At 47.9% G+C, this 24,431-nt stretch overlaps 1 protein-coding gene across 5 annotated transcripts in view; it reads right to left on the bottom strand.

The window, feature by feature from the left end:
• ZFR2 (zinc finger RNA binding protein 2) overlaps window positions 1-24,431 on the bottom strand; it is a 397,475-nt gene that overhangs the window by 142,166 nt on the left and 230,878 nt on the right. For all 5 annotated transcript variants that reach the window (XM_029614304.1, XM_029614303.1, XM_029614305.1 and 2 more), the window contains one exon: window positions 19,347-19,572. In XM_029614304.1, the coding sequence (XP_029470164.1) occupies window positions 19,347-19,572 (226 nt within the window). The remainder of the gene's footprint in view (window positions 1-19,346; window positions 19,573-24,431) is intronic.

Raw genomic sequence — 24,431 nt, 5'->3', positions numbered from 1 at the left:
ACCACGCGGGGTCCCTCTGCAGTCTCATAACACAGAATTATGATAAAAGAAAAAAAAATAGGAGAAACCCAATTCCGCGGGGTGGCAGGCGGGTTTTAGGAGGATTAACATCCTGCTCTCCTCGGAGAACACCTGTTACAGGTATGCAACTCTGCTTTCTCCGATGACAAGCAGGATGGTAGTCCTCACCCATGGGTGAATCCCTAGCTACAGGCTGCTCTCCAACAAAGAAAGGGGACCAGATGACACCTAACAAGATGCCAACGTGCAAAACAACAACAGTGCTGTTGGTAACAGAGAACGGAGACAGTCTGAACCCAAATGGCACTAGGTTGGGAGAGTTGGGTTTTACACTTCAAACAGGTTCCGGAGGACAGACTGGCCGAACCATCCCTATCCAAATAGTAATGGGATGTGAATGTCGCAGCCATGCAGATCTCCTCCACAGGAACTGCTTGCAAGTGGACCACAGACGCTGCCATGGCTCTGACAGAATGAGCCTTGACATGACCCCCAAGATGCAGTCCCATCTGGCTATAACAGAAGAAGATGCATTCCGCTAGCTAATTGGATATTGTCTGTTTGGCAACGGCAACATCCGAGTCTTATCATAAGAAACAAAAAGTTGGATGGACTGTATGGGCTTCTGTCCACTCCAGATAGAAGGTTAAGGTTCGCTTGCAGTCCAAACTGTACAGTGCTCGTTCGCCTTGGTGCATATGAAGCCTGGGAAAGAAAATTGGCAGGACGATTGATTGGATAAGATGGAAATCCATCACCACCTTAGGCAGGAACTTAGGGTACATATGCAAGACTATCCTATCATGATAAAACTTAGTGTAAGGCGGATAAGTCACTAAGGCCTGCAGCTCACTGACTCTACACGCTGAAGTGACCGCACCAAAAATATGACCTTCCAGGTCAGTAACTTCAGGTCACAAGTGTGTAGCAGCTCAAAAGGAACTTTCATCAGCTGAGCTAACACTACGCTGAGGTCCAAAGACACAGAGGAAGGCCCTTAGGGAAGGCTTCAATTGAAGCAGGCCTTGCATGAAACGTACAATTATAGGCTGTACAGATATGGACGTACCATCTACGCTGTGGTAGTATGCGCCAATTACACTAAGATGAACACTGACTGAGTTGGTTTTTAAGCTAGCCTCCAAAAGGTGTAGAAGGTAATCAAGCATCTTTTGTGTGGGGCAGAACGGATTAGAGCCTTCTGCTCACACCACACAGAAAACCTCCTCCCACTTCAGTCTGTAGGAACTTCTAGGGGAAGGCTTTCTAGAAGCCACCAGGACCCGAGACATATCTTATGAAAGATCAAACAACTGCAGAACCAATCTCTCAACATCCTGGCTGTGAGCGACAGGGCCTGGAGGTTGGGGTGCTGTAACCTGCCTTGATCTCGTATGATGAGATCCGGGAAAAATCTCCTGCAGGAGTGGAAACCAGACCTCTCAGCCAATGAGGACTATGAGGATCATAGTCCCTCTGTCCTCGCGAAGCTTCAAGAGAATCTTCGCCACTAAGGGAATCGGAGGAAATGTGTACAGAAGATCCTTGCCCCAATGACGGGCCTGGGCATTTGAGGCTGTTTTGCCTCTGACCTAGACAGGGAGCAGAACCAAGGTACCTTCCTGTTGCAGGGGAATGTGAACAGATCTACATCGGGGCTCCCACAGAGGCAAAATATCCAATTTGCTAACCCCTGGTCCAGGGTCAACTCGTGGGGTCTGAAGGCTCGACAAAGCCTATCTGCCACCATGTTCTCCATCCCGGCCAGGTACATGGCCCTGAGCACCATCCTGTAAGACAGGGCCCAAGACCAGATCTGGACCACTTCCTGACACAGGAAGTTCGATCCTGTGCCTCTCTGCTTGTTGACATACCACATGGCTACTTGGTTGTCGGTCTGGATCAGGATGACTGTTTGACAGCCAATCTCTTTGGAATCAGGAAGTACCTGGAGTAGAATCCCCACCCTCTTTACCCTGGTGGTATGGGCTCAAGTGTTTTGGCTGTTAAGAGGGAGGAGAGCACCGCTTCTAGTACCTCCTGATGCATTACCGGCCCCTAAAACAGGCTTGGAGGGCAATCTGGTGGGCAATCTGGTGGGACACCCTTGGTGGATGCTGGACAAAACCCACTGGTCCAAGGTTACACTGAGCAACTGGTTTGCAAAGAACTGCAACCTGCACCTGACTGGAGGATCCACTGTCCTGGGTACGGGCAAATGACTTATGCTCTCTATGGCGCAGTCAAAACCTTGCCCCTGGAGTTCACCGAGGAGCTGGCTGGGTATTGGGAGCTCTCTGCTACCTTGGGTGGTCACAGGAGCAATGATGATGTGGACAGGATCGAAGAGGATAGTACTTTCCTTTGGCAGGGAAAAAAAAAAAGACTTTCTTGGCCCCGGCCTCGATGGCCTCCTGGAGAAGGAGGAGGACAAGTCCAGAGTACTGGCGGAGAAATGCTGGAGGTTTCATGATGATCCCAGAGTTGGACCACAGCATCCCTTACCCTCTCTCTGAAGAGATTCTCTCCAGTACAGGGCATGTCCGCGGCTCATTCCTGTATGTCAAGACAGAGATCTGAGGTTCGCAGCCATGCCATTCTGCAGGCACAGATTCCTGCTGTAGAGATCCTCTATGCCATCTCAAAAACATCGTAGGACGCATGGACCTCGTGTTTCCCACACACCAGACCCTTGTGCACCAGTGACATGAGGGTGTCTTGCTGCTGTTGAGGCAGCTGCACAGCCACCTCCTGCACCTACTTCCATATGTCCCGCGAGTATTGGCTCATGTAGAGCTGATAGGCAGCAATGCGGGCAATAAGTATGGTGCCTTGGGAGACCTTCCTTCCAAGACTGTCCATTGCTCTGTGGTCCTTCCCCAGGGGCACAGAGGAATGGGTCCGAGAGCGCTTGGCCCTTGAGGGCGAATTCAACCATTACCAACTGATACTTATCGAATCTGGCAGCCTTCTGGACAAGGTAAACCCCGTCCGTTTTCTTAACGGGAGGTACTGTGAGGGGGTGTTTCCAAATTCTCAACAGCAACTCCTTAAGGATCTTGTGCACCGGGACCGCCACAATCTCCTTAGAAGAAACATATAGAAACACAGAAATGATGGCAGAAGAAGACCAAACGGCCCATCCAGTCTTCCCAGCAAGCTTTCGCACTTTTTTTTTTCTCTCACATACTTATCTGTTTCTCTTTGCTCTTAGTAACCTTTTTTATTCTCTTTCCCTTCCACCCCCACCATTAATGTAGAGAGCAGTGTAGGAACTGCATCTAAGTGAAATAACTTAATTAGTTAAGGGGATCAACCATCACAATAAGCAAGCTACACCCATGCTTATCTGTTTATCCAGACTATGTAAATTCAGACCTTGTTGGTTGTTGCCTGAATATAGATCAACCTTTCTTCACCGCCCCCCCTGCTGTTGAAGCAGAGAGCCATGCTGGCTATGCATTGAAAGTGAAGTATCAGTCTTGCTCCCCCTGCCGTTGAAGCAGAGAGCTATGCTGGATGTGTGTGAAGTGTCAGACTTTCTCCCCTGCCGTTGAAGCAGAGAGCTATGCTGGATAGAGCATTGAAAGTGAAGTATCAGGCTTATTTGGTTTGGGGTAGTAACCAACGTAACAAGCAAGCTACTCCCTGCTTTTTTGTGAATGCAAATCCTTTTTTCCACATTTCCTCATTGCCGCTGAAGCTTAGAGCAATGTTGGAGTCGCATTAACCGTGTGTGTATGTTTATTGAATAAGGGTATTATCACCAGGTAGTAGCCATCGTTCCCGTGAGCCACCCACTCTTCATTCACATCCTCTAGACTTTATGGATCCACAGTGTTTAGCCCACGCCCCTTTGAAGTCCTTTACAGTTTTGGTCTTCACCACTTCCTCCGGAAGGTCATTCCAGGCATCCACCACCCTCTCTGTGAAGAAATACTTCCTGACATTGGTTCTGAGTCTTCCTCCCTGGAGTTTTAAATCGTGACCCCTGGTTCTGCTGATTTTTTTCCAACAGAAAAGGTTTGTCGTTATCTTTGGATCATTAAAACCTTTCAAGTATCCGAAAGTCTGTATCGTTATCACCTCTGCTCCTCCTTTCCTCCAGGGTGTACATATTTAGATTCTTCAATCTCTCCTCATAAGTCATTCGATGAAGACCATCCACCTTTTTGGTCGCCTTTCTCTGGACCGCCTCCATCCTGTCTCTGTCTCTTCGGAGAAGAGTTTGTGGAGAAGGCTCCACAAACTGAAGGATCTCAAGCATTTTGTGATTGGCCTCCTCCTCTGTCATAAGCTGGAATGGGATGGCCTCTGCCCTCACAAAGTCCTCAGGTGCAGACTTCCTTTGCTCATCTTGTGAAGGGTCTGACAGGAGACTTCGAAATCCTTGGAGGATTCCGTTTGATCATCTCCGTTTGATCATCTCTCCAGGGATCATAGGACCCTCACTCTCACGTATGCTATAGGGATGGGGCCCTAGGTGCTCGGCCATGTCCAGAAGTGCAGGCACTGATGGACCTGGACAGGGGACTATAGGTCTCAGAGTCTCCGCCGGCCTCAGCAGAGCTTCTTCCTCAGAGGAACCAGCCACAACCGCCATATCGATAGGGGGAGGCCTTGGTGCCCCGCCAGGCACTGGTGCTGTCCCGGCAACAGACGCCAACTGGGTCGGGAAGCAATGATGAGCACACTGAGCTTCTCCAGAAGTGGAACAAGGATAGGCAGCACCAGCTCTGGTGCCATCGGTGCCACAGAACTAAACCCCTGCAGCGCCGCTCCACTGCCAGCTGGACTCAATGCTCGAGCTTCTCCTTGAATGTTGCCGATGCCAATACCAACTGGGAGGGGGATCGGCAACTGGCACAAGGACTGGTGGAGATCATCGCAGAACCCAGGCATCGATGGAGAATGGGCACGCTCCTCACCATGGGGTTGCTTTGGGTGCATCTCAACAAAAGCCAGTGCATCGATGGGGACTGGTGCCAATGCTTCTTAGGCTTCTATCGATGCTCGGTCTGATCCTTCCCTGGTGCCGAGGTAGAGGACAATGAACCTGGTGTCCTGAGCCCGAAAGAGATTGACAATGGTCGGTCTCAGTCTCCCCTATCTACCGGCAACTTCGACGGAACCAATAGTCCCGCCGAAGTCAATGGCGAGGTATCCATTGGTGTGGCTCCGAGGCTGTTGATGCCTCAGACTTCTTTGACTCGAAGAGCTAATCCATCTTGTCGAGTCAAAGCAGACGTCCCTTTGGGATCATCTGGGTGCACAAGCGGAAATCCCTGATGTCATGCGATGCCACTAGGCAGAGGATGCATACATAATAAAGATCAGTGATTGACATGGCCCTCGGATACTGGCGAAAACTGGACGTGGCCATGATGGGGCAAAACAAAAGGGTAGAAAGACAGAATGATCGTGGTGGGCATCGATGGCCAGTGGACACCAAGGCACCACCACCGGTGGGGGGGGGGGGAGACTGACCACAAAAAAAAAAAAACAAAACTTACCCAAAATGCAAAAAACCCTGACTGGGGACACTACAGGAAGACACCGAAAGGGATCAAAGAAAAGGATTGTGAAAAACTGAAAAAACACAGATTTCCACAAGGCAAAAGTCAAGTTTTTGGAGCTCGATCAAACTGCGAGGCTCACAGCTCCGTGGAAAACAAAGAGACTGAATGAAGAGGGACCCCCACAAGTACACATGGTATAGGGCATGCTCACTGTGCCTAGTCAGTTTCTAGAAACTTTGACATAATTTTTCCGCGTCGGGCTCCATCTAATGATGTCACCCATGTGTGAGGACTACCATCCTCCTGCTTGTCCTCAGAAAAAAACTTCTTTTCTAAAAGTTTGAATATGAGGAATAGGAAAATTGGTTCTTACCTGCTAATTTTCATTCCTGTAATACCACATATCAATCCAGACCAATAGGTTATTCATCCCTTCCAGCAGTTGGCATCAGAGAACGAAATTTTGAGGCACTGCTACTTAACTGAGAGTGCCACCTGCAGGACCTCAGTATTGACCTGTACCCAAGCCAAGATACTTTAGAAACCCCTTCACACAGACATAGGGAACTAAAGGTTGAAATCCCCTGAACTATAAACCTTGCTCGTCAAGAACCAAACAGGACAAGGAAGTGAATCCCGTAAGTGCCCTCTAAGAAAATAATTCTCTATTAAACAGAAAAATTCTGTACTAAGCGGCAAAACTTGGCAGGAAATCAGTCTTTCAGCATCAAACAGGAGGGCATCTTGACTGATCTGTGGTATTACAGGAATGAAAATTAGCAGGTAAAAATCAATTTTCCTTTCCTGAACATACCCAGATCAGTCCAGACCAGTGGGATGTACCCAAGCACCTCTAAACCGGGCAGGCCGCCAAAGGACCCGCTCGCAGGACACTCTCCCCGAAGGATGGCTCATCCTGCGCCCTGACATCCAGAAAATAATGCTTGGTAAAGGTATGATTTGAGGACCACACTGCTGCCCTATAAATCTCCTGTGGTGACAGAAGTTAACATTTAGCCCAAGAGGCAGCCTGTGCCCTAGTGGAATGTGCCCGCAAACAGACAAGACTTTGTCATCCCTTACAAATGTAAACTGAACAAATGGCCTCCTAACGAGATATGGTAGCCTTAGAGGCTTTGTCCCCTCTCTTCAGTCCACTAAAGAGGACAAACAGATGATCTTAGCGACAAAAAGCATTAGTAACCTCCAAATAAAGAAGTAGGTTCCACCGTACATCCAGAAGATGTAATTCTCTATCCTGAGGATAATCTTTCGACCACTGTGGAAATCCCGGAATATTTACCATCTGATTAACATAGAAGGCAGACATCACCTTAGAACAAAGGAAGTCACTGTTGTCAATGAGATTCCATTCCTAGAAATCTGACAGAGCCTGAAGTTCCAAAATCCTTCTAGCTGAACAAATAGCTACAAAAAAATACTGCTTTCAGAGTCAAATCCTTCAGGGTAGCCCTTTCAAGGGTTCAAAGGGGGGACCGCAAAAGACACAAAGTACTAGATTGAGAGACTCCAATCTGGGCAGATCTTTCGCACCGGAGAACATAACAGCTTAGCCCTTTGAAGAACCTTACCACATCCGGATGAATAGAGTCCTACCCTGAAACCTGCCTCCAAGCGCATCCAAGGCAGCCACCTGCACATGAAGCTAGTTATAAGTCAAACCCTTGGATAACCCCTACTGCAGGAAATCCAGCACATGCGACACCTCCACTGCCAGAGGATCTAGATGATGCTGAAGACATCAAACTTCAAACAAACAGTTTCCAGACCCTAATATACACCATAGAGGTCGCCGGTCTTCTAGACTGAAGAAGAGTGGAGATGACCTGTTTGGAGTAACCCTTCAATCGAAGTCTCCACCTCTCAAAAGCCAAGCCACGAGACAAAAGTGATCCTCCCGATCTGAAAATATGGGACCCTGAAACAACAGGTCTGGAAGATGAGTCAGACAGAATACCTTCCACCACAAGTCGCACTAGATCTGCGAACCACGATCTCCGCAGCCACTCCAGTGCCACTAGAACCACGGTCCCATGATGTGATTGTATGCGCCTGAGGACCCATTCTATGAGGGACCAAGGAGAAAAGACATATAGAAGAATTCCCATCAGCCAAGGGCACACCAGAGCATCAAGGTCCACCGAACAGAGTTCCTTTCAGCAACTGAAGAATCTCTCCGTCTTGAAGTTGAGCCTTATCGCCATAAGACCCAACTGGGGAGTGCTCCACCTTGTACAGATGTAGTTCCTCACCTCCGGGGTCAACTCCCACTCCCCAGGATTCAATTGCTGCCTGCTGAGGAAGTCCACCTGCATGTTGTCTACTCCCACTATGTGCGATGCGGCTAGGCCTTCGAAATGATGCTCTGCCTAGGAAAATAATCTCCGGGCCTCCAACGCCACTGCATGACTCTTCATGCTGTCCTGTCGATTGATGAGACAGCTGTGGCATACGTTGTCCAAGTATGCTCGAACCATGCGACCCCGGACCAGGGGCAGAAAAACTTCCAGGGCTCGAAGGACAGCCCTCGCCTCAAGGCGATAAATGGACAAGAACTTCTCCTCCGATCACCACAGACCTTGCGCCAATCGGCCCAAGCACACTGCTCCCCAGGCGAAGAGGCTTGTGCCCGTGGAGACCACCACCCAGTTCAGAGGCTCCAGATCCATTCTCTTTTCTAAACTGGGATGAGACAGCCACCACAAGAGAATGGACGTAGACTCCCGAAGCAGAGGCAAGGGAAGATGAAACTCCACTGAGCAGGGACTCCACGTGAACAACAGCGCGTGTTGCACTAGTCTCATATGCACGACTGCCCACGGGACCAGGTCTAACATGGATGCCATGGACCCCAGGACCTGTAAAAAATCCCACACTCAGGGCACCTCCAGATGAAGAAGACGCTTGACCTGAGACTGCAACTTCGACACTTGGTCCGCTGCCAGGAAAACCCTGCCTCACTGAGTGTCACAGTGGGCTCCTAAGTAAACCAGCGACGGAGTCGTCTCCAACTGACTCTTCTGCACATTGATAACCCAACCAAGGTGGACATCACTCTTCGGATGGACTTCTCACATTCCTCCCTGGACTTCTCTTGAACCAACCAATTGTCCAAATATGGGTGGACAAAAATTCCCTCCTGGCGAAGAGCCGCAGCTACCACCACCATCATCATCATATTGGTGAATGTGCGGGGCGCCGTCGCCAAGACAAATGGAAGGGCTCTTAACTGAAAATGTTGACAACACTTTGAAGCGAAGAAACTTCTGATGTTTCTGCCTAATGGGGATGTGCAGGTACGCTTCAGTCAGGTCCAGGGAGGCGAGAAAGTCTCCTTTGCGAACCGTTGCCCTTACGGTACACGCAGGGTTTCCGTGAGAAAGCGAGGAACCCAAAGGAACCGATTCACTTTCTATACATTGAGAATGGGCCAAAAGGAGTCCTCCTTTTTCGGCACCATAAATTAAATGAAATACCTTCCCTGTCCCTGCTCCTCCAGAGGGATGGGAACAATGGCCTTTAGGGCGAGCAACCTTTGCAGGGTCCCCAACACTGTCTCCCGCCTAACGTGCAAGACCATGTGGGACTCCACAAAGACCTCCTGAGGCGGGCACAAAAAATCTAGAGCATAGCCCTCTCGTATCACCTCCAGCACCCAACGGTCTGAGGTAATCTTTTTCCACTCCTTGTAGAAGCTGGACATTCTGCCTCCTACAGTTTCTACGGAGGAGAGGGGACCACTGACTTCATTGGGCTGATTTTCCGCTCCCAGTGCCCTGCCAGATACTGTCTCTGCCCAACCTGCGTACTCCACGAAAGGACTGTTGGCATTCGCCGCCCTATTTCGAGACGGAAATAAACGAGGACTTGCCGGAATGAAACAGACGAGAATCCCAAAAATGAGCTCGAGAAGGAAACACCTTCTTATTGGGCTTCCTGTCCTCCGACAATCTATTCCCCTTGGACACTCCCAGGACCTTTCATCAACTGATCCAGGTCCTCTCCAAATAACAGCTTCCGCTTAAAAGGAAGATTACAGAGCTGGACCTTGGACGATAAATCGGCCGACCAGTTATGTAACCACAGCAGCCTACGAGCCGCTACCGAGAAGACTATGCAGCGAGCTGACATATGCACCAAATCATACAAAGCATCTGCCATCTGCCTCCAGACACACGGCCTGCAAAGTGCCGCCATCCGCCACGGAAGTCGGACCTTTCTGAACCCAACAGAGACAGGTCCTTTGCATTAAACTGACAGACAGCTGTCTGAAGACTCAACGCTGAGACCTCAAACATCCATTTGAGTTGCACCTCTAGCTCACGATCCTGGACATTCTTCAGGGCCACTACCCAGGCCACCGGGATCGTCGCCTTCTTGGATACCGCCGAGATGGCCATGTCCACCTTTGGGATTCTCAGCAATTCCAGGGAGACCTCCATTAAGGGGTAAAGCTTGGCCATCACTCTGCCCACCTTCAGACCAGCATCCGGGGTGCCCCATTCCCAGTTCACCAGCTTTCAGATCTTCTTGGGCAAAGCAGAGTTGCTTACCTGTAACAGGTGTTCGCCCAGGCAGCAGGATGTAGTCCTCACATATGGGTGACGTCACCAGATGGAGCGCTATTACAGAACACTGCATTCATTGAGCATGCCCAGCATGCCATTGATCCCTGTGTCCACAGGGGTCTCCCTTCAGTCTCGTTTGTAGCAAAAAGTGCGAGCGAAAAAATAAAATAAACGTAAGCAGACCCAACTCCACGGGGTGGCGGGTGGGTTTCATGAGGACTACATCCTGCTGTCCTGGGAGAACACCTGTTACAGGTAAGCAACTCTGTTTTCTCCCAGGGCAAGCAGGATTGTAGTCCTCACAAATGGGCGATTAGCAAGTTGCAGGCTGACTCATATTACAACAGGCCAATAGCAGACAACTCGTGCAGTAGGCACAATAATTGGGGTGGTATTGGCAATGATGAGGCAGCCTGAAATCACAGCAGGTGGTTGTGGAAGGAGTTGGGGATTATACTGGAAGAAAGCTTTTCAAGATAGGATGTCCAAAGGCAGAGTCTTGACGGACTTCCATATCTAAGCAGTAGAGGGCTGCGAATCTGTGAAGAGAGCTCCATGTAGCAGCCTAGCAGATGTTGGCAATTGGTACTGAATGATAGTGTGCTACCGATGTTGCCATGGCCCTTACAGAATGTGCCTGCACCCACCTCTGGAGAGGAAGGGCCGCTTCCTCATAGCAGAATTCGATACAGAATTCGATACAGTCTGCTAGGCAGACAAGAGAGCTTGTTTACCCACAGAAACTCCTTTCGTGGATTGCAAACTGGCTAAAAGACAGGAAACAGAGAGTAGGATTAAATGGGCAATTTTCTCAGTGGAAGGGAATGGACAGTGGAGTGCCTCAGGGATCTGTATTGGGACCCTTACTTTTCAATATATTTATAAATGATCTGGAAAGAAATACAACGAGTGAGATAATCAAATTTGCAGATGACACAAAATTGTTCAGAGTAGTTAAATCACAAGCAGATTGTGATAAATTGCAGGAAGACCTTGTGAGACTGGAAAATTGGGCATCCAAATGGCAGATGAAATTTAATGTGGATAAGTGCAAGGTGATGCATATAGGGAAAAATAACCCATGCTATAATTACACAATGTTGGGTTCCATATTAGGTGCTCAACCCAAGAAAGAGATCTAGGTGTCATAGTGGATAACACATTGAAATCGTCGGTACAGTGTGCTGCGGCAGTCAAAAAAGCAAACAGAATGTTGGGAATTATTAGAAAGGGAATGGTGAATAAAACGGAAAATGTCATAATGCCTCTGTATCGCTCCATGGTGAGACCGCACCTTGAATACTGTGTACAATTCTGGTCGCCGCATCTCAAAAACGATATAATTGCGATGGAGAAGGTACAGAGAAGGGCTACCAAAATGATAAGAGGAATGGAACAACTCCCCTATGAGGAAAGACTAAAGAGGTTAGGACTTTTCAGCTTGGAGAAGAGACGACTGAGGGGGGATATGATAGAGGTTTTTAAAATCATGAGAGGTCTAGAACGGGTAGATGTGAATCGGTTATTTACTCTTTCGGATAGTAGAAAGACTAGGGGACACTCCATGAAGTTAGCATGGGGCACATTTAAAACTAATCGAAGAAAGTTCTTTTTTACTCAATGCACAATTAAACTCTGGAATTTGTTGCCAGAGGATGTGGTTAGTGCAGTTAGTATAGCTGTGTTTAAAAAAGGATTGGATAAGTTCTTGGAGGAGAAGTCCATTACCTGCTATTAAGTTCACTTAGAGAATAGCCACTGCCATTAGCAATGGTAACATGGAATAGACTTAGTTTTTGGGTACTTGCCAGGTTCTTATGGCCTGGATTGGCCACTGTTGGAAACAGGATGCTGGGCTTGATGGACCCTTGGTCTGACCCAGTATGGCATTTTCTTATGTTCTTGTCTGTCAAGGAAGGAAGAGTTGGGTGATTTCCTATGGAGTGCAGTGCGGTCTACGCAGAATGCAAGTGCACGCAATCAGTCCAAGGTATGCAAACCCTCCCGCCCTGGTGAGAGAGGGCCTTGGGGAAAAGTGGGCAGACTACAGACTGAGTAAGGTAGGAGGCTGGGTCCACCTTAAGAAGAAATTTAGGATGAATACGGAGGACCACGCTGTCACGGAGGAACCTAGTGTCGGTTGAGTATGCAAGAAGGGTTTGTAAGTCAATGACCCTTTTAGCAGAAGTGATGGCTACGAGGAAAATAATTTTTCATGTTAGAATTTTAAAATTATAGGAATGCAGAGGCTTGAACGGGGAACGTATGAGCCTTGTAAGCACTACATTAGGGCTCCAGTCTGTAACCGGTGATCGTAGAGGAGGCTTAAGTTGTAGAAAACCCATGATAAGCCAATAAGGAGTTGAGCCATTAACCGGACATCCCCTACTCTTTGGTGGTACGCTGAGAGGGAACGGAGGTGTACCTGTGCAGAGGATGTCTGGGGACCAGACCAGACCAGATAGCCTAATAGAGATGGGGTGGGGCAGAAAAAGGAGTCAATATCTTTTTGTGCACACCATTTGGTAAAACTTGCCCATTTTGAATGGTACGAGTTACATGTGGAAGGTTGTTGTGAAGCTACAAGAACCTGAGAATATTAGTAAGTCCGTGTTAGGAGACTGACCTGTAGGCAGGCGAATCGGTTATTGGAGTGATAGGTCGAGAAGTATGGGGAAGCATACTTGTCATGGGCAGAACGTGGTTATGAGAATCATTGAAAACCTGTCCTGTTGTAGTATCATGAGAGTTTTGGCTATGAGAGGTATCGGAAGAGACGCATATAGGAGGCCTTTGTTGCAGGGGCGAGCAAAGGCATCCATGGTAATGCATTTCGATGCATGTGTAGGGAGTAGAATCTGTCCACTCTGTGGTTCTATTTGGATGCAAGAGGTCAAAAGTTGGTCGACCTCAGCGCTATAAGATTTTGCTCGCTACACATGGATTCAGGATGGAGACATCGATTGAGATTGTCTGTTAATACGTTTGGTATGCCTGTTAGATAAGTGGCCCGGAGATGCACGGAGTGTACAAGAGCCCAGGACCAGAACTGCGCAGCTTCTTGGCAGAGCAATAAGAGTCTGTGTGTCACTGTGTGTTCGAGTACCACATTGCCACTATATGTTGTCTCTCTGTATCCACAAATGTTTTGTGAGAGGCAGTGTTTGAAGGCATAAAAGGCATAACACATGGCTCGAAGCTCCAGGAAGTTGATCTGAGACTTTCCATGGAGCGGAGTAGACTTATTTTGGGTTTGGAGGGTGTTGATACGAGCTCTCCAACCCAAGATGGATGCAACCGTGGCCCAAGATCATCTGAGGATTTGGTACTGGATCGGTGATATGGATCAGGGACGAAAGCAGTTGAACGGCTTAGAGCCACTGAAATATGAAAATCCACCGAGTTTTCCTCATGGCTAGTCTGGCCATAGGAGTGACGTGGATAGTGGAAACCATGATGCCCAGCAATGAAGTAATTGATGGGCTGAGGCTATGTTGCATGCGCGCAAAGATGTGGAGAATTTGACAGGATGTCTGCGCGGTTGTTGGGCAGGAAGTCTGTTGCGACTGTAGTGCCCAGCTAAATTTATAAGATTTATAGTGAGTCTTGGAGAATTTAGAGCACCTTGCTTGGATTGACTCCTATTAAGCAGTCGTCCAGGTAAGGAAAGGCGTGAATGCTGTTTTTCTCTGTAGATAAGTGGCAGCCACTGCTAGGCATTTGGTGAAATACACAAGTTGTCAAAGCTAGTGCGAACGGCAGAACTTGCTATTGAAAATGTTGTTGACTCACTATGAAGCTCATAGAAAGACCAAAGGATAGAGGCAACCCACTTATTGTAGTAAGGGAAACATGGTGGCGAGAGACATCATTCTTAACTTTTCCTTCTGCAGAAATTTGTTGAGATTTCTGAGGTCCAGGATGGGCAGAGATCGCCTGCTTTCTGTTGAAAGAAGGAAATAGCAAGATTAAAATCCTCTGCCTTGTTGCATCCAGGGAACGGTATCCCGAGCCCTGGTACTCAGTGGGATGGCCGCTCTGTTGTCTGGCAAGGTGGAAAATCCAGGAGCCTGCCGACTAGCGGAGCTGGTGTGATCTGGATATCAGTTGGTCTCATGCAGGAGCGTGAGCGGTAAAAGGTCCTTTTAGCATCTCTTTCTGCTGTGCAAGAAACGTAGAGAGATGTCGCAGTGTCTTGCGGTGGTCTTGCAATTGAGGCACTGTCTGTTGGACCTTGTGCATGACAGATCAGCTAGGTCATCTTGGACTTCGGGCTGTAAATCAGGGGCTAGAAGCCAGGTTACTATTGAATACGGAGTCCTGTTGTGGCAATGGGAGGACGTCTCAAAACAATCCCATGTGCTGGCAGAGAGGTTTCCTTGGTGTTATGTCAAATATAGCTGGCAAATAGCAATATGTGACACCAATGTGATTCTTGGAAGATGTTATGACCTAGAAGCTTCCGAAAACATCTGGTAGATTTTAGTGACCAGGTCTCGTGGGATAAGTGCCGAAGCAGGATTAGAGTGCCCTTCACGGTGGAGTCTCAGAAGGATGAAACGGCGGCGATGACTTAGGCTGTCCTTGGTATGTGTCGCAATGAGGCGGTGGCACAACAGTGCAAACATCGATGGCTCCCGTGGTAGTAGATTCCGGAAGGCATAGAGGACAGCATGAGGGATGTAAATGTCCAGGTCCTCCCTATAAGCTGGTATGTGTAGCGCAGCTACAGGGGGAGACAGGCTAACATAGAAATCATGGCAGAAGACGACCAAACGGCCCATCCAGTCTGCCCAGCAAGCATTCACACTTATTTTTCTCATACCTATCTGTTACTCTGACCACTGAGGTCTGGGCCCTTATTGGTAACTTTTTGGTTCTAATTTCCTTCCACCCCCGCCACTGATGTAGAGAGCAGTGCTGGAGCTGCATCAAAGTGAAGTATCAAGCCTAATTGATATGGGGTAGTAACCGCCGCAACAAGCAAGCTCCTCCCACGCTTATTTGTTTACTCAGACTATGCAATTCAGTCCTTGTTGCTAGCTGTCTGACTGTAAATCCTCTTAACTTCATTCCGCCCTGCCATTGAAGCAGAGAGCTACACTAGATATGCATTGAAAGTGAAGTATCAGGCTTATTTGGTTTGGGTAGTAACCGCTGCAACAAGCAAGCTACTCCCACGCTTATTTGTGATTGCAAATCCTTTTCCCCACATTTCCTCTTGCCGTTGAAGCATACAGCAATGTTGGAGTCGCATTAACCGTGTGTATGTTTATTGAATAAGGGTATTAATCACCAGGTAGTAGCAGACATTCCCAAAAGCCACCCCCATGCCTCTTCTCTTCATTCACATCCTCTCGACTTTATGGATCCATAGTGTTTATCCCACGCCCCTTTGAAATCCTTCAGTTTTGGTCTTCACCATTCCTCCGGAAGGGTGTTCCAGGCATCCACCACCCTCTCCATGAAGAAATACTTCCTGACATTGGTTCTGAGTCTTCCTCCCTGGAGTTTTAAATCGTGACCCCTAGTTCTGCTGATTTTTTTCCCCAACGGAAAAGGTTTGTCGTTGACTTCGGATCATTAAAACCTTTCAAGTATTTGAAAGTCTGTATCATTTCACCCCTGCTCCTCCTTTCCTCCAGGGTATACATATTTAAGTTCTTCAATCTCTCCTCATAAGTGATTTGATGAAGACCATCCACCTTTTTGGTCGCCCTTCACTGGACCGCCTCCATCCTGTCTCTGTCCCTTTGGAGATATGGTCTCCAGAACTGAGAACAGTACTCAGGGTGAGGCCTTGGTAGTATCGAAGGCACCGATGGGGGCACTGAGGGAATCGTTGTGAGCATCAATGGCATCGACGGTGGCCCTGGCGGCAACGGGAACTGTGGACAGCCCTATCCCTCTAGCCCCGATGAACCCCGGTGGAAGATCGTAGGAAGGACGCTCGAGGGCATCATGGGGCGGACCCATAGGGAGAAAGAAGGCCGCAATTCGGTTGGTAAACTGGGGAAACTGACCAAAAATCAGGGCATAGTACTCACCGAGCGTCGATGAAATGTACGTGAAGGGAGACCCGTGTAGGGAAAAATTATTTGTGAAGTAAAACTTCAAGTGTTTCTGTGAGGAAAAGTTGTTAGAAAATCTCACAGAGCTCCTTAAACACGAGGCAAACCCCTGTGGACATAGGGATCGTGGCATGCTAGACATGCTCAGTGCACTCAGTGTGCCAGTCAAAGTTTCGAGAAACTTTGACAAAAGTGTTCCGTAATAGGGCTCCGTCTGGTTAAGTCACCCATATGTGAGGACTACCATCCTGCTTGACCTGGGAGAACAGAAAAGTGCTAGTGGGTCCCCTCAGCCCATCCAGGATTGGGTTAACACCCTCATTATCCGACTCTTCCTGAGTGACCTTAACTCCTAATTCCTTCAGCACCTGCAGGATGAAGGGGCGCAGTTCATTCTTTTTAAACAGATGCACTACCCGTAGATCATTTCCCTCCGGGACACGGAACTTATTGGGATCTGGGTCATCTTTTGCCCCATCTGCGTCAGGGGTCGGTGACGCATCTGGGTCAGCCTCTGCAGAGGGGGGGGGGTCTAATTGGGACTGATCCGAGTCCTCACCATCTCTAGGACCAGCCTCTACAGCTGCATAGAGCAAACCCAGGCGCTGAAGAATACTGCTAAGTCCCCCGAGAAGCCACTTCAGACTTTTTAGCCGCAGGGGCCCGCAGGCAATCCCCTGCCTGCCTTCTTCCTCCACTTCTCCTAGCCAGGTGGGCCTTATGGAGAAGGAGAATAAAATCCGGGGAAAAAATTCCTCAGATTCATCTTCCCCCAATCCTGGGGGACTGTCAGCCGCCTCACCTTCCCCTTCCGAGGCATCCTGCCTGACCAGGGAAAGAGCGGGGGGAGAATCGCCCGACTGCCCTGCGAACTTCTGCACTGCCTCCCTGGTGGCAACAGGAACATACCCTGCTGACATTCTGCCACGAATTCCTGCGCAGCTTGAGAGGCCTTCTTGCCCCGAAATGCAAGCCTGGCAGAGGAAATGCAAGTTCAGATCCGATGCCACTGCTCTACATGTACAGCAGGTGGCCATTTTAGTTTTTTGGCACAGTCTCTCTCGATTGCACCCCATAGTACTCCCCCCACAAGGCCTCCTGCGTGGCGACGCGCGCCGGACTCGGGCCCACCAAGGAGCTGCTGCCGAGAATGGATGCAATCCCCACTGGGGAGTTCCCAGGAATGCTGACAGAGTCCAGTTGGCCCCACCAGAGCACAGGACTACATAAGGAACGAGGCACTGCGGTTCTCTCTCGGCACTAGTGTCGCAATTGACCATGAACCCCCGGGTTAACAGCCAGGTGATCGCCACTCAGTCCCTGCACCTCCCTGGCCCTGGCGACAGCTTCCGCTGACTAGGTCCTCCCTGCTGAAGTTCCTGATAAGATCTGAACTTCCGCTTCTTGTATGCTTTTTTTGTTTGTTTTGTTTTTTAAACAAGGAACTTTATTAAGTGGGTACTTCCCTGTCCAAAGGAAGAAGGGCGAGAGAGTGCCTCGAAGGGTCGAGGGAGCCAGGACCCCTGGCTATTGGATCATCCGGTATGCTGCGGGCGAACCCAGTCAGGGGTATCCAACCCCATGGCCTTGAGGGATGGCCCACGAAGATGCCCAACACCTCAGGGAGTGTCTGTGATCCGGAACCTAAATCTACTGTAAAACAAAAAATCTCTCTTTTTCTTAACAGCCTGAAGGTGCATCTCTACCATCTGCTGCAGTCAGAGAAATACTGAGGTCCTGCAGGTGGCACTCTCAGTTAAGCAGTGCCTCAAAGTTTTGTTCCGACTCCATCTGCTGGAAGGGATGAATAACCCACTGGTCTGGACTGATCTGGGTATGTTCAGGAAGACCTTTTAAATACCTTGTTGCCTTTAATACTAGGATTGCCCTATCCTTAACCATTTTTTTCCCACACACTCAGGCCTAGTTTTGCCAATAGGTACACTAAGCCTGGGCCTAGGGTGGCAAAAATCTGGGGGTGGGGGCAACACGCCATCTGAAGATTTTCTGCCTCCCAGCTATGCTAAATCTCACTCAGTAGAGGACCCGGAAGGAAGAGATGAGGCTAGAAGGAACAAAGCAAAAAAAAAAAAAAAAAAATCTTTACTCCCTATTCCAGCCTCTACTGCCCCATGCCCCCACCCCTAGAGAGTAAAGAAAAGCTACTGCTTCCTAATCCAGCCCCCTCCCTCCCTCAGTCAGACACAGGAGGAGAAGAGGCAAGTATGGAACAGACAGAGCAGCACAAAAAAGGCTGTGCTTTAGACTTTCTGCACTTTTATCCCTTCTCCGAGGGGAGGGGAGAGAAGGGGGGAAACACCACCACTAGAGCAGCAAAATCCATCACTGCATACACCCTCTCCATTTTCTCTATCCCGCCATCTCCTTGGTTAGCATTTTTGAACCCTCTCATGGAGGCACATCTAACCAGTTGTGTTTTCAAGGATATCCAGAATGAATATGCATAAGATAGATTTGAATACATTGTATGCGAATCTATCTTGTGGATATTCATATTGTGCATATGCTCCTCCAGGAGAGGAATGGGATAATTAACCTACATTTCATAGCCATAACTAGTTTCCATTACGATTTTAAGTTATGGAAAGAGATGCCTGGGGAAAAAAAACCCCAAAAGGACAGTCAGGTCACTGGGTCTGACTAGGTAACAGAACTCTCACATCTGAAAGCACATGAATACATATTTCAAGCAATGCTCCACACTGACTGATGATGTTCTGCTAACACAGCCCCATGTATACAAAATGCCTGAGATGCCAAGAGCAGCTCTGATGAGACAAACATGCACATTTTATTCTACAGCTTATACGGATCTTCTCCAGTTAAGTAGTTCATTTCTTCTGAACAAGAAACTAGAAATATTTATCAGGAACTACAGAAACAAATTACTCAGTTAACAGGCATTGTTGCTATACACTTCATTCTGGACTCAATGCCTGACCACTATTGTCTTCATAGCTCCAAACAGATTAATTTTATAACAGTATTTTTTAAAAATATACACCCATCACTACATTGTTTTGATACTTGCTTGCACTGTTGTAATTGGCCTCCTTTCAGCAATATTAATTCCAAAAAAAAATTATAAATAAAAAAAATTTGAAATGGATTTTAAAGAGACACACCTACAAATGTTATTTTTGCAGTAACTGGTTTCTTTGCAGGCACAGTTTTGCTTGAGCTGATCGTATTGTTAGTTGCCATGGACACTGGCTTCGCTGGCGTGGTGGCTGCAGCAGCAGGAGCAGCTGGTTTGTTCGGTGTGGCAGTTGTAGAACTCGACCCAGAATTCACCAAGACCGGTTCTATGGATGGAATAGGCTTGCCCAGCTTCGTGTGCAACTTGATGACCTAAAAACATATCCATGGACCAAATGAAGAGAGGCAGCTCAGAAGAGCCATCCAATTCAGAAACTCCAAAGTACAGTAAAACTGCATACGTCCACAGAAATATTAGACTTGAACAGAAGAGCATTTATTAATAGATGCACTCTACAAATATGGCTTTTTGGGCGGTTTTTGTTTGGTTTTTTTTTTTTACACACAGATCCTCCCTTTGTAGGTGCCTTAATTTTAGAAGATTTTGTACAAGCACTCAAAATGCCTAAATTTTATGTTATCTGAGGTAGTCTGTATGTTCTTAGAATATATGAAGGATTTGTCTTATTAGTCTCCATTTTCTTCGCAAAATGACAGATGTTAAACTGCATAATAAATATACAAATACTATACCTTGTAATTGATGTATATAGAGTTTTTCTCAATGGTGCAAACACCAGCATCCCAAATAATTGTACTGTTGGACTCAAATACAGCCAAGCAGTATCCACTTTAATCATTATCTGAATCACTTTTTCTATTTACTTTCTCAAAATCTATCATGTCACCTCAGTTAGTGAGCAGGATCACCTTGTAAATTGAGACAATTATTACTTACCTGATAATTTTCTTTTATTTAGGACAGTCAGATGAATCCAGAACAAGTGGGTTATGCACCTCTACCAGCAGATGGAGAGAGAGCAAACTGACGTCACGGTATATAACCCCTGCAGTGAATCAAATGCCAGTATTCTCTTCAAAAGGAACTGTGCACAGACTAGCAAAAAAACTTGATTAAAAACAGATAACCATTGCAATACTCAGCCAACAGGCAACACTGAGCTCAGACAAGAATGTAAATAACATTAGTCTAGGGACCGGACTAACACTTAACAGTAATCCCTGTAATACATAGTCACACAGGAGGACCACACTACAATCATTCAGCAGCCAAGGGAGGGAAGCTGGATTCATCTGACTGTCCTAAAGAACAGGAAATTAGCAGGTAAGTAGTAATTTCTCATTTCTTAGCATCCAGTCAGATGAAGCCAAACAAGTGGGATGTACCCAAGCTACTCTCGTATAGGGCATGAGGCTGTCTGCGGTCCAGTTAAAACTACACATGCAAAGGCTGCGTCCTCCTGGGCTTGCACATCCAGATGATAATACCTGGAAAAGGTGTGTAAGGAGGACCATGTCGCAGCTCAGCAAATGTTGACAGGAGACAACAATATCACCTCCGCTCATGAAACTGCCTGAGCCCGAGTGGAATGAGCCCTAACCTTACTAGGTAACGGCTTCCCAGCATCAATGTATGCAACCGTGAGTACCTCCTTAATCCAGCGAGCTATTGTAGCCCACGAGACTGTCTCCCTGTCTAGTACCGTGGCGGTACTAGACAGGGAGACAGTCTCGTGGGACAAACAGGCGATCAACTTCCGCATAGGCTGAGTAACCTCCAGATACCTGACAATATGTCTCTTGATATCCAAAGGTCGCAACAGATGATACTCATCTACATCTCTCGCTCTCTCCCCAGAGATGGCAGGGAGATGGATTGATTCAAGTGAAACTCAAGTGACCACCTTCGGTAAAAAGGAAGGAACAGTACGCAGCTGTACTGCCCCTGGAGTCACCCGAAGGAATGGCTCCCAGCAAGACAAGGCCTGCAGTTTGGAAACCCTACGCATCAAACAAATTGCCACAAGGAACACTGTTTTCAAGGTCAGTAAGCTCAAGAACAGTGTACGCAGCGGTCTAAACATAGGGCCTGCCAAGAAATCCAATACCAAATTAAGACTCCATGGGGCACCAGAAACCATAAAGGATGACGAAAATGTTTCACTCCTTTCAGGAAATGGGCCACATCAGGATGAGTCAACAGGGAACCACCATTCACCTGATCCCTGAAACAGGCGAGAGCTGCTACTTGTACCTTTAAAGAATTGAGGGCCAAGACTTTATTCAAGCCATCCTGTAGAAAGTCCAAAATGAGAGGGATCTTGACCAAAGAAGGAAGTGTACCTCGATCCTCACATCAGGCCTCAAACACTTGCCAAACCCACACATAGGCCAAAGAAGTGGAGAACTTTCTAGCTCTTAGCAAGATGGAAATCACTGCTGCAGAGTATCCATATTTCAGCAGGTCCCTCTGCACCGGAATACAAAGAGACGAGTCCACCAGGAGCTTCCGCAGATCCATATACCATTGTCTCTTGGGCCAATCTGGAGCGACCAAGAGCACCATCCTTCTGTGGTGCTTGATCCTTCAAACCAATCTGCCCAACATGGGCCATGGAGGAAAGGCATACAGCAACTTATCTTCCAGCCACTCCTTCACTAGGGCATCAATCCCCAATGACTTCAGATTTCTCCTGCGGTTGAAGAATCGCATTTCAAGAAGTTGTCAACAGGTCTAGGAATGGAAGGCCCCAGCGATCCACAATCAGCTGACAACACCCACTCTCCTAGGTCCAAACTCTCTCTGCTGAGAAAGTCTGCTCTTATGTTGTCTTTTTTTGCAATGTGAGAGGCCGAGAAAATCTGCAGATGACCTTACGCCCATTCCATAAGCTGATCTATTTCCTGTGACACTTGCTGGCTCTTGGTCCCTCCCTGGCGACTGATACAGGCCAGTCATCACGCTGTCCATTATCACTGAACCACTTGATCCCACAGCCTGTGGCTGAACTGCAAGCATGCCAGCCGTACCGCCCAGACCTCCAAGCAATTGATGTTCCAGTGGGACTTTTCGGTATTCCAACATCCTTGGGCCGTTAACTCCAGATAGTGAGCCCCCCAACCGTGGAGACTAGCATCTGTTGTGAGCACGAGGGGACTCCCTTTCTCAGATGATCCTCCTGCAACCACCACTGGAGTTGGCAGCAGAATTCCATCGGCAAGTGGAGCTGAACCACATAGCCCTGAGACTGCGGGTTCTAACCAGATAGTAGAGAGCAGTAAAGAGGACGCATATGTGCCCTTGCTCACGGCACCACTTCCAGGGTAACTGCCATCAAACCGAGCACCTGTAGATATGACCACACCGTCGAGCGTATGATTTTCATCAACTAACACACTTGAGTCATTAATTTCTGGATCCAAACTTCTGGTAGAAAAACTCTGTACTGTCCTGTGCCGAACCAGACTCCCAAATACTCTGACTGGGATGCCTGAAGATTGCTCTTTGTCAGGTTCACCACCCAACCAAACTCCTGCAATAAGGAGATCACCTTGTATATCACCAGGAGGCTCTCTTCCTGAAACGTGGCTTGAATCAGCCAGTCGTCCAAATACGAGCGCACCAGGATTCCTTCTTTTCACAAGGCCACTGCTACTACCACCATAACCTTGGAAAATGTTCTGGGAGTGGTGGCTAGACCAAAGTGCAGCACCAGAAACTGATAATGGCGCCCCAACACCTCAAAGCGTAGAAAGAGTTGGTGTTACAATTGGATGTAATATGAAGGTAAGCTTCTGACAAATCCAAGGTGGTCAGAAATTTCCCCCGACTATACAGAGTGTATGGTTTCCAAGCAAAAATGAGTCATCTTCAAATGACGGTTGACCCTCTTGAGATCCAGGATGAGATGAAAGGAACCCTTCTTCTTGGGTACAACAAAATAAATGAAATATCACTCCATACTTTCTTGAGACATGGGCAGCGGAAGCACAGCCCTCAGTCTGAGGAGCCTTTGAAGCGTAAACTCCACTACCTGTTTCTTCTGAGGGAAGTGGCAAGGAGACACCATGAACACTCCCAAGGAATACTGAGAAATCCCAGTGCATAATCTTCTCGTATCACCTCCAGGACCCACTGGTCTGACGTTATCTTAACTCACCTCCGATAAAAGAGAGAGAGAGACATCCCTCTATTTTCTGTTCTGGAACGTGAGTTGGCAAATCTTCATTGGGCAGCTCGAGAAAATTCGCCACCCGAACCCGCTCCCCTCTTGGGCTGTTGGGGACCAAAGGTCAGAGACCTACCGAAAGGCCAAGTCTGCTGAAATGTTGTCCCTCTGTAGGGACAAAAAAACCTGGAACCCCGGAGATGACCCTTCATACCAAAAGGACATTGTAATTGCTTCTTATCCTCCAGAGACTCACTCCATTTGCTGGCTAGTTTCTTGAACTTTCTCCCAAATAAGAGTGAGCCTTTAAAGGGCATCTTGGTAAGCCTGGCTTTGGAGGCTGCATGAGCTGACCAATTTCTCAACCAGAGTTGACGCCTGGCCGCTATCACTGAAGCCACTCCCCTGGCTGAGGTCCAGACCAAAACACAGCCTGCGTTTGCTAAAAAGGCGGAAGCAGGATCCATAACCCCTCTGGAACTTCCTCCAGCCTCATCAACCTCCTGAGAGAGAAGCAGACAAGATCTCTCCACTAGGGCGCAACAGGAGGCAATCTGTAAATTCATTGCCACTGCCTCAAACACTTGCTTAAGAATAGCCTCAATCCTATCATGTACATCCTTCTAAGCCGCTCCTCCCTCTAAGGGGATAGTTATCCGCTTAGATATGGCACATACAAGAATATCCACTTTAGGGAACTGCAAACGCTATCTCACAGCTGGATTCAGGGGGTACAGGCCTTCCAATGTCCGACCCCTTTAAAATTTGCCTCTGGGGTGCCCCATTCCAGATCAATCAATTCCTGAATGGCATCCATCAAAGGGAAAAAACAAGAAGCTTTAAGAAAGGAAACCAAAATGGGATTCTTCTTCGGCTTCAACACAGCATCCAAACCAGGGACACCCAGCTGTTTCAAGGTCTGGAAAATCAGGGCCGGTAGTTCATCGCTATGGAAGAACCTCAACATGATTCAATACGGTTCCAGCCCTGGAGGAATTTCCCTATCTTCCCGAAATCAGGATCAACCTCATCATCAGTGCC

Source organism: Rhinatrema bivittatum, chromosome 8, assembly GCF_901001135.1.
Source record: "Rhinatrema bivittatum chromosome 8, aRhiBiv1.1, whole genome shotgun sequence".
Classification (NCBI taxonomy): domain Eukaryota; kingdom Metazoa; phylum Chordata; class Amphibia; order Gymnophiona; family Rhinatrematidae; genus Rhinatrema; species Rhinatrema bivittatum.
The sequence above is the reverse complement of the archived record's forward strand: the minus strand, read 5'-3'. Positions and strand labels throughout refer to the sequence as shown.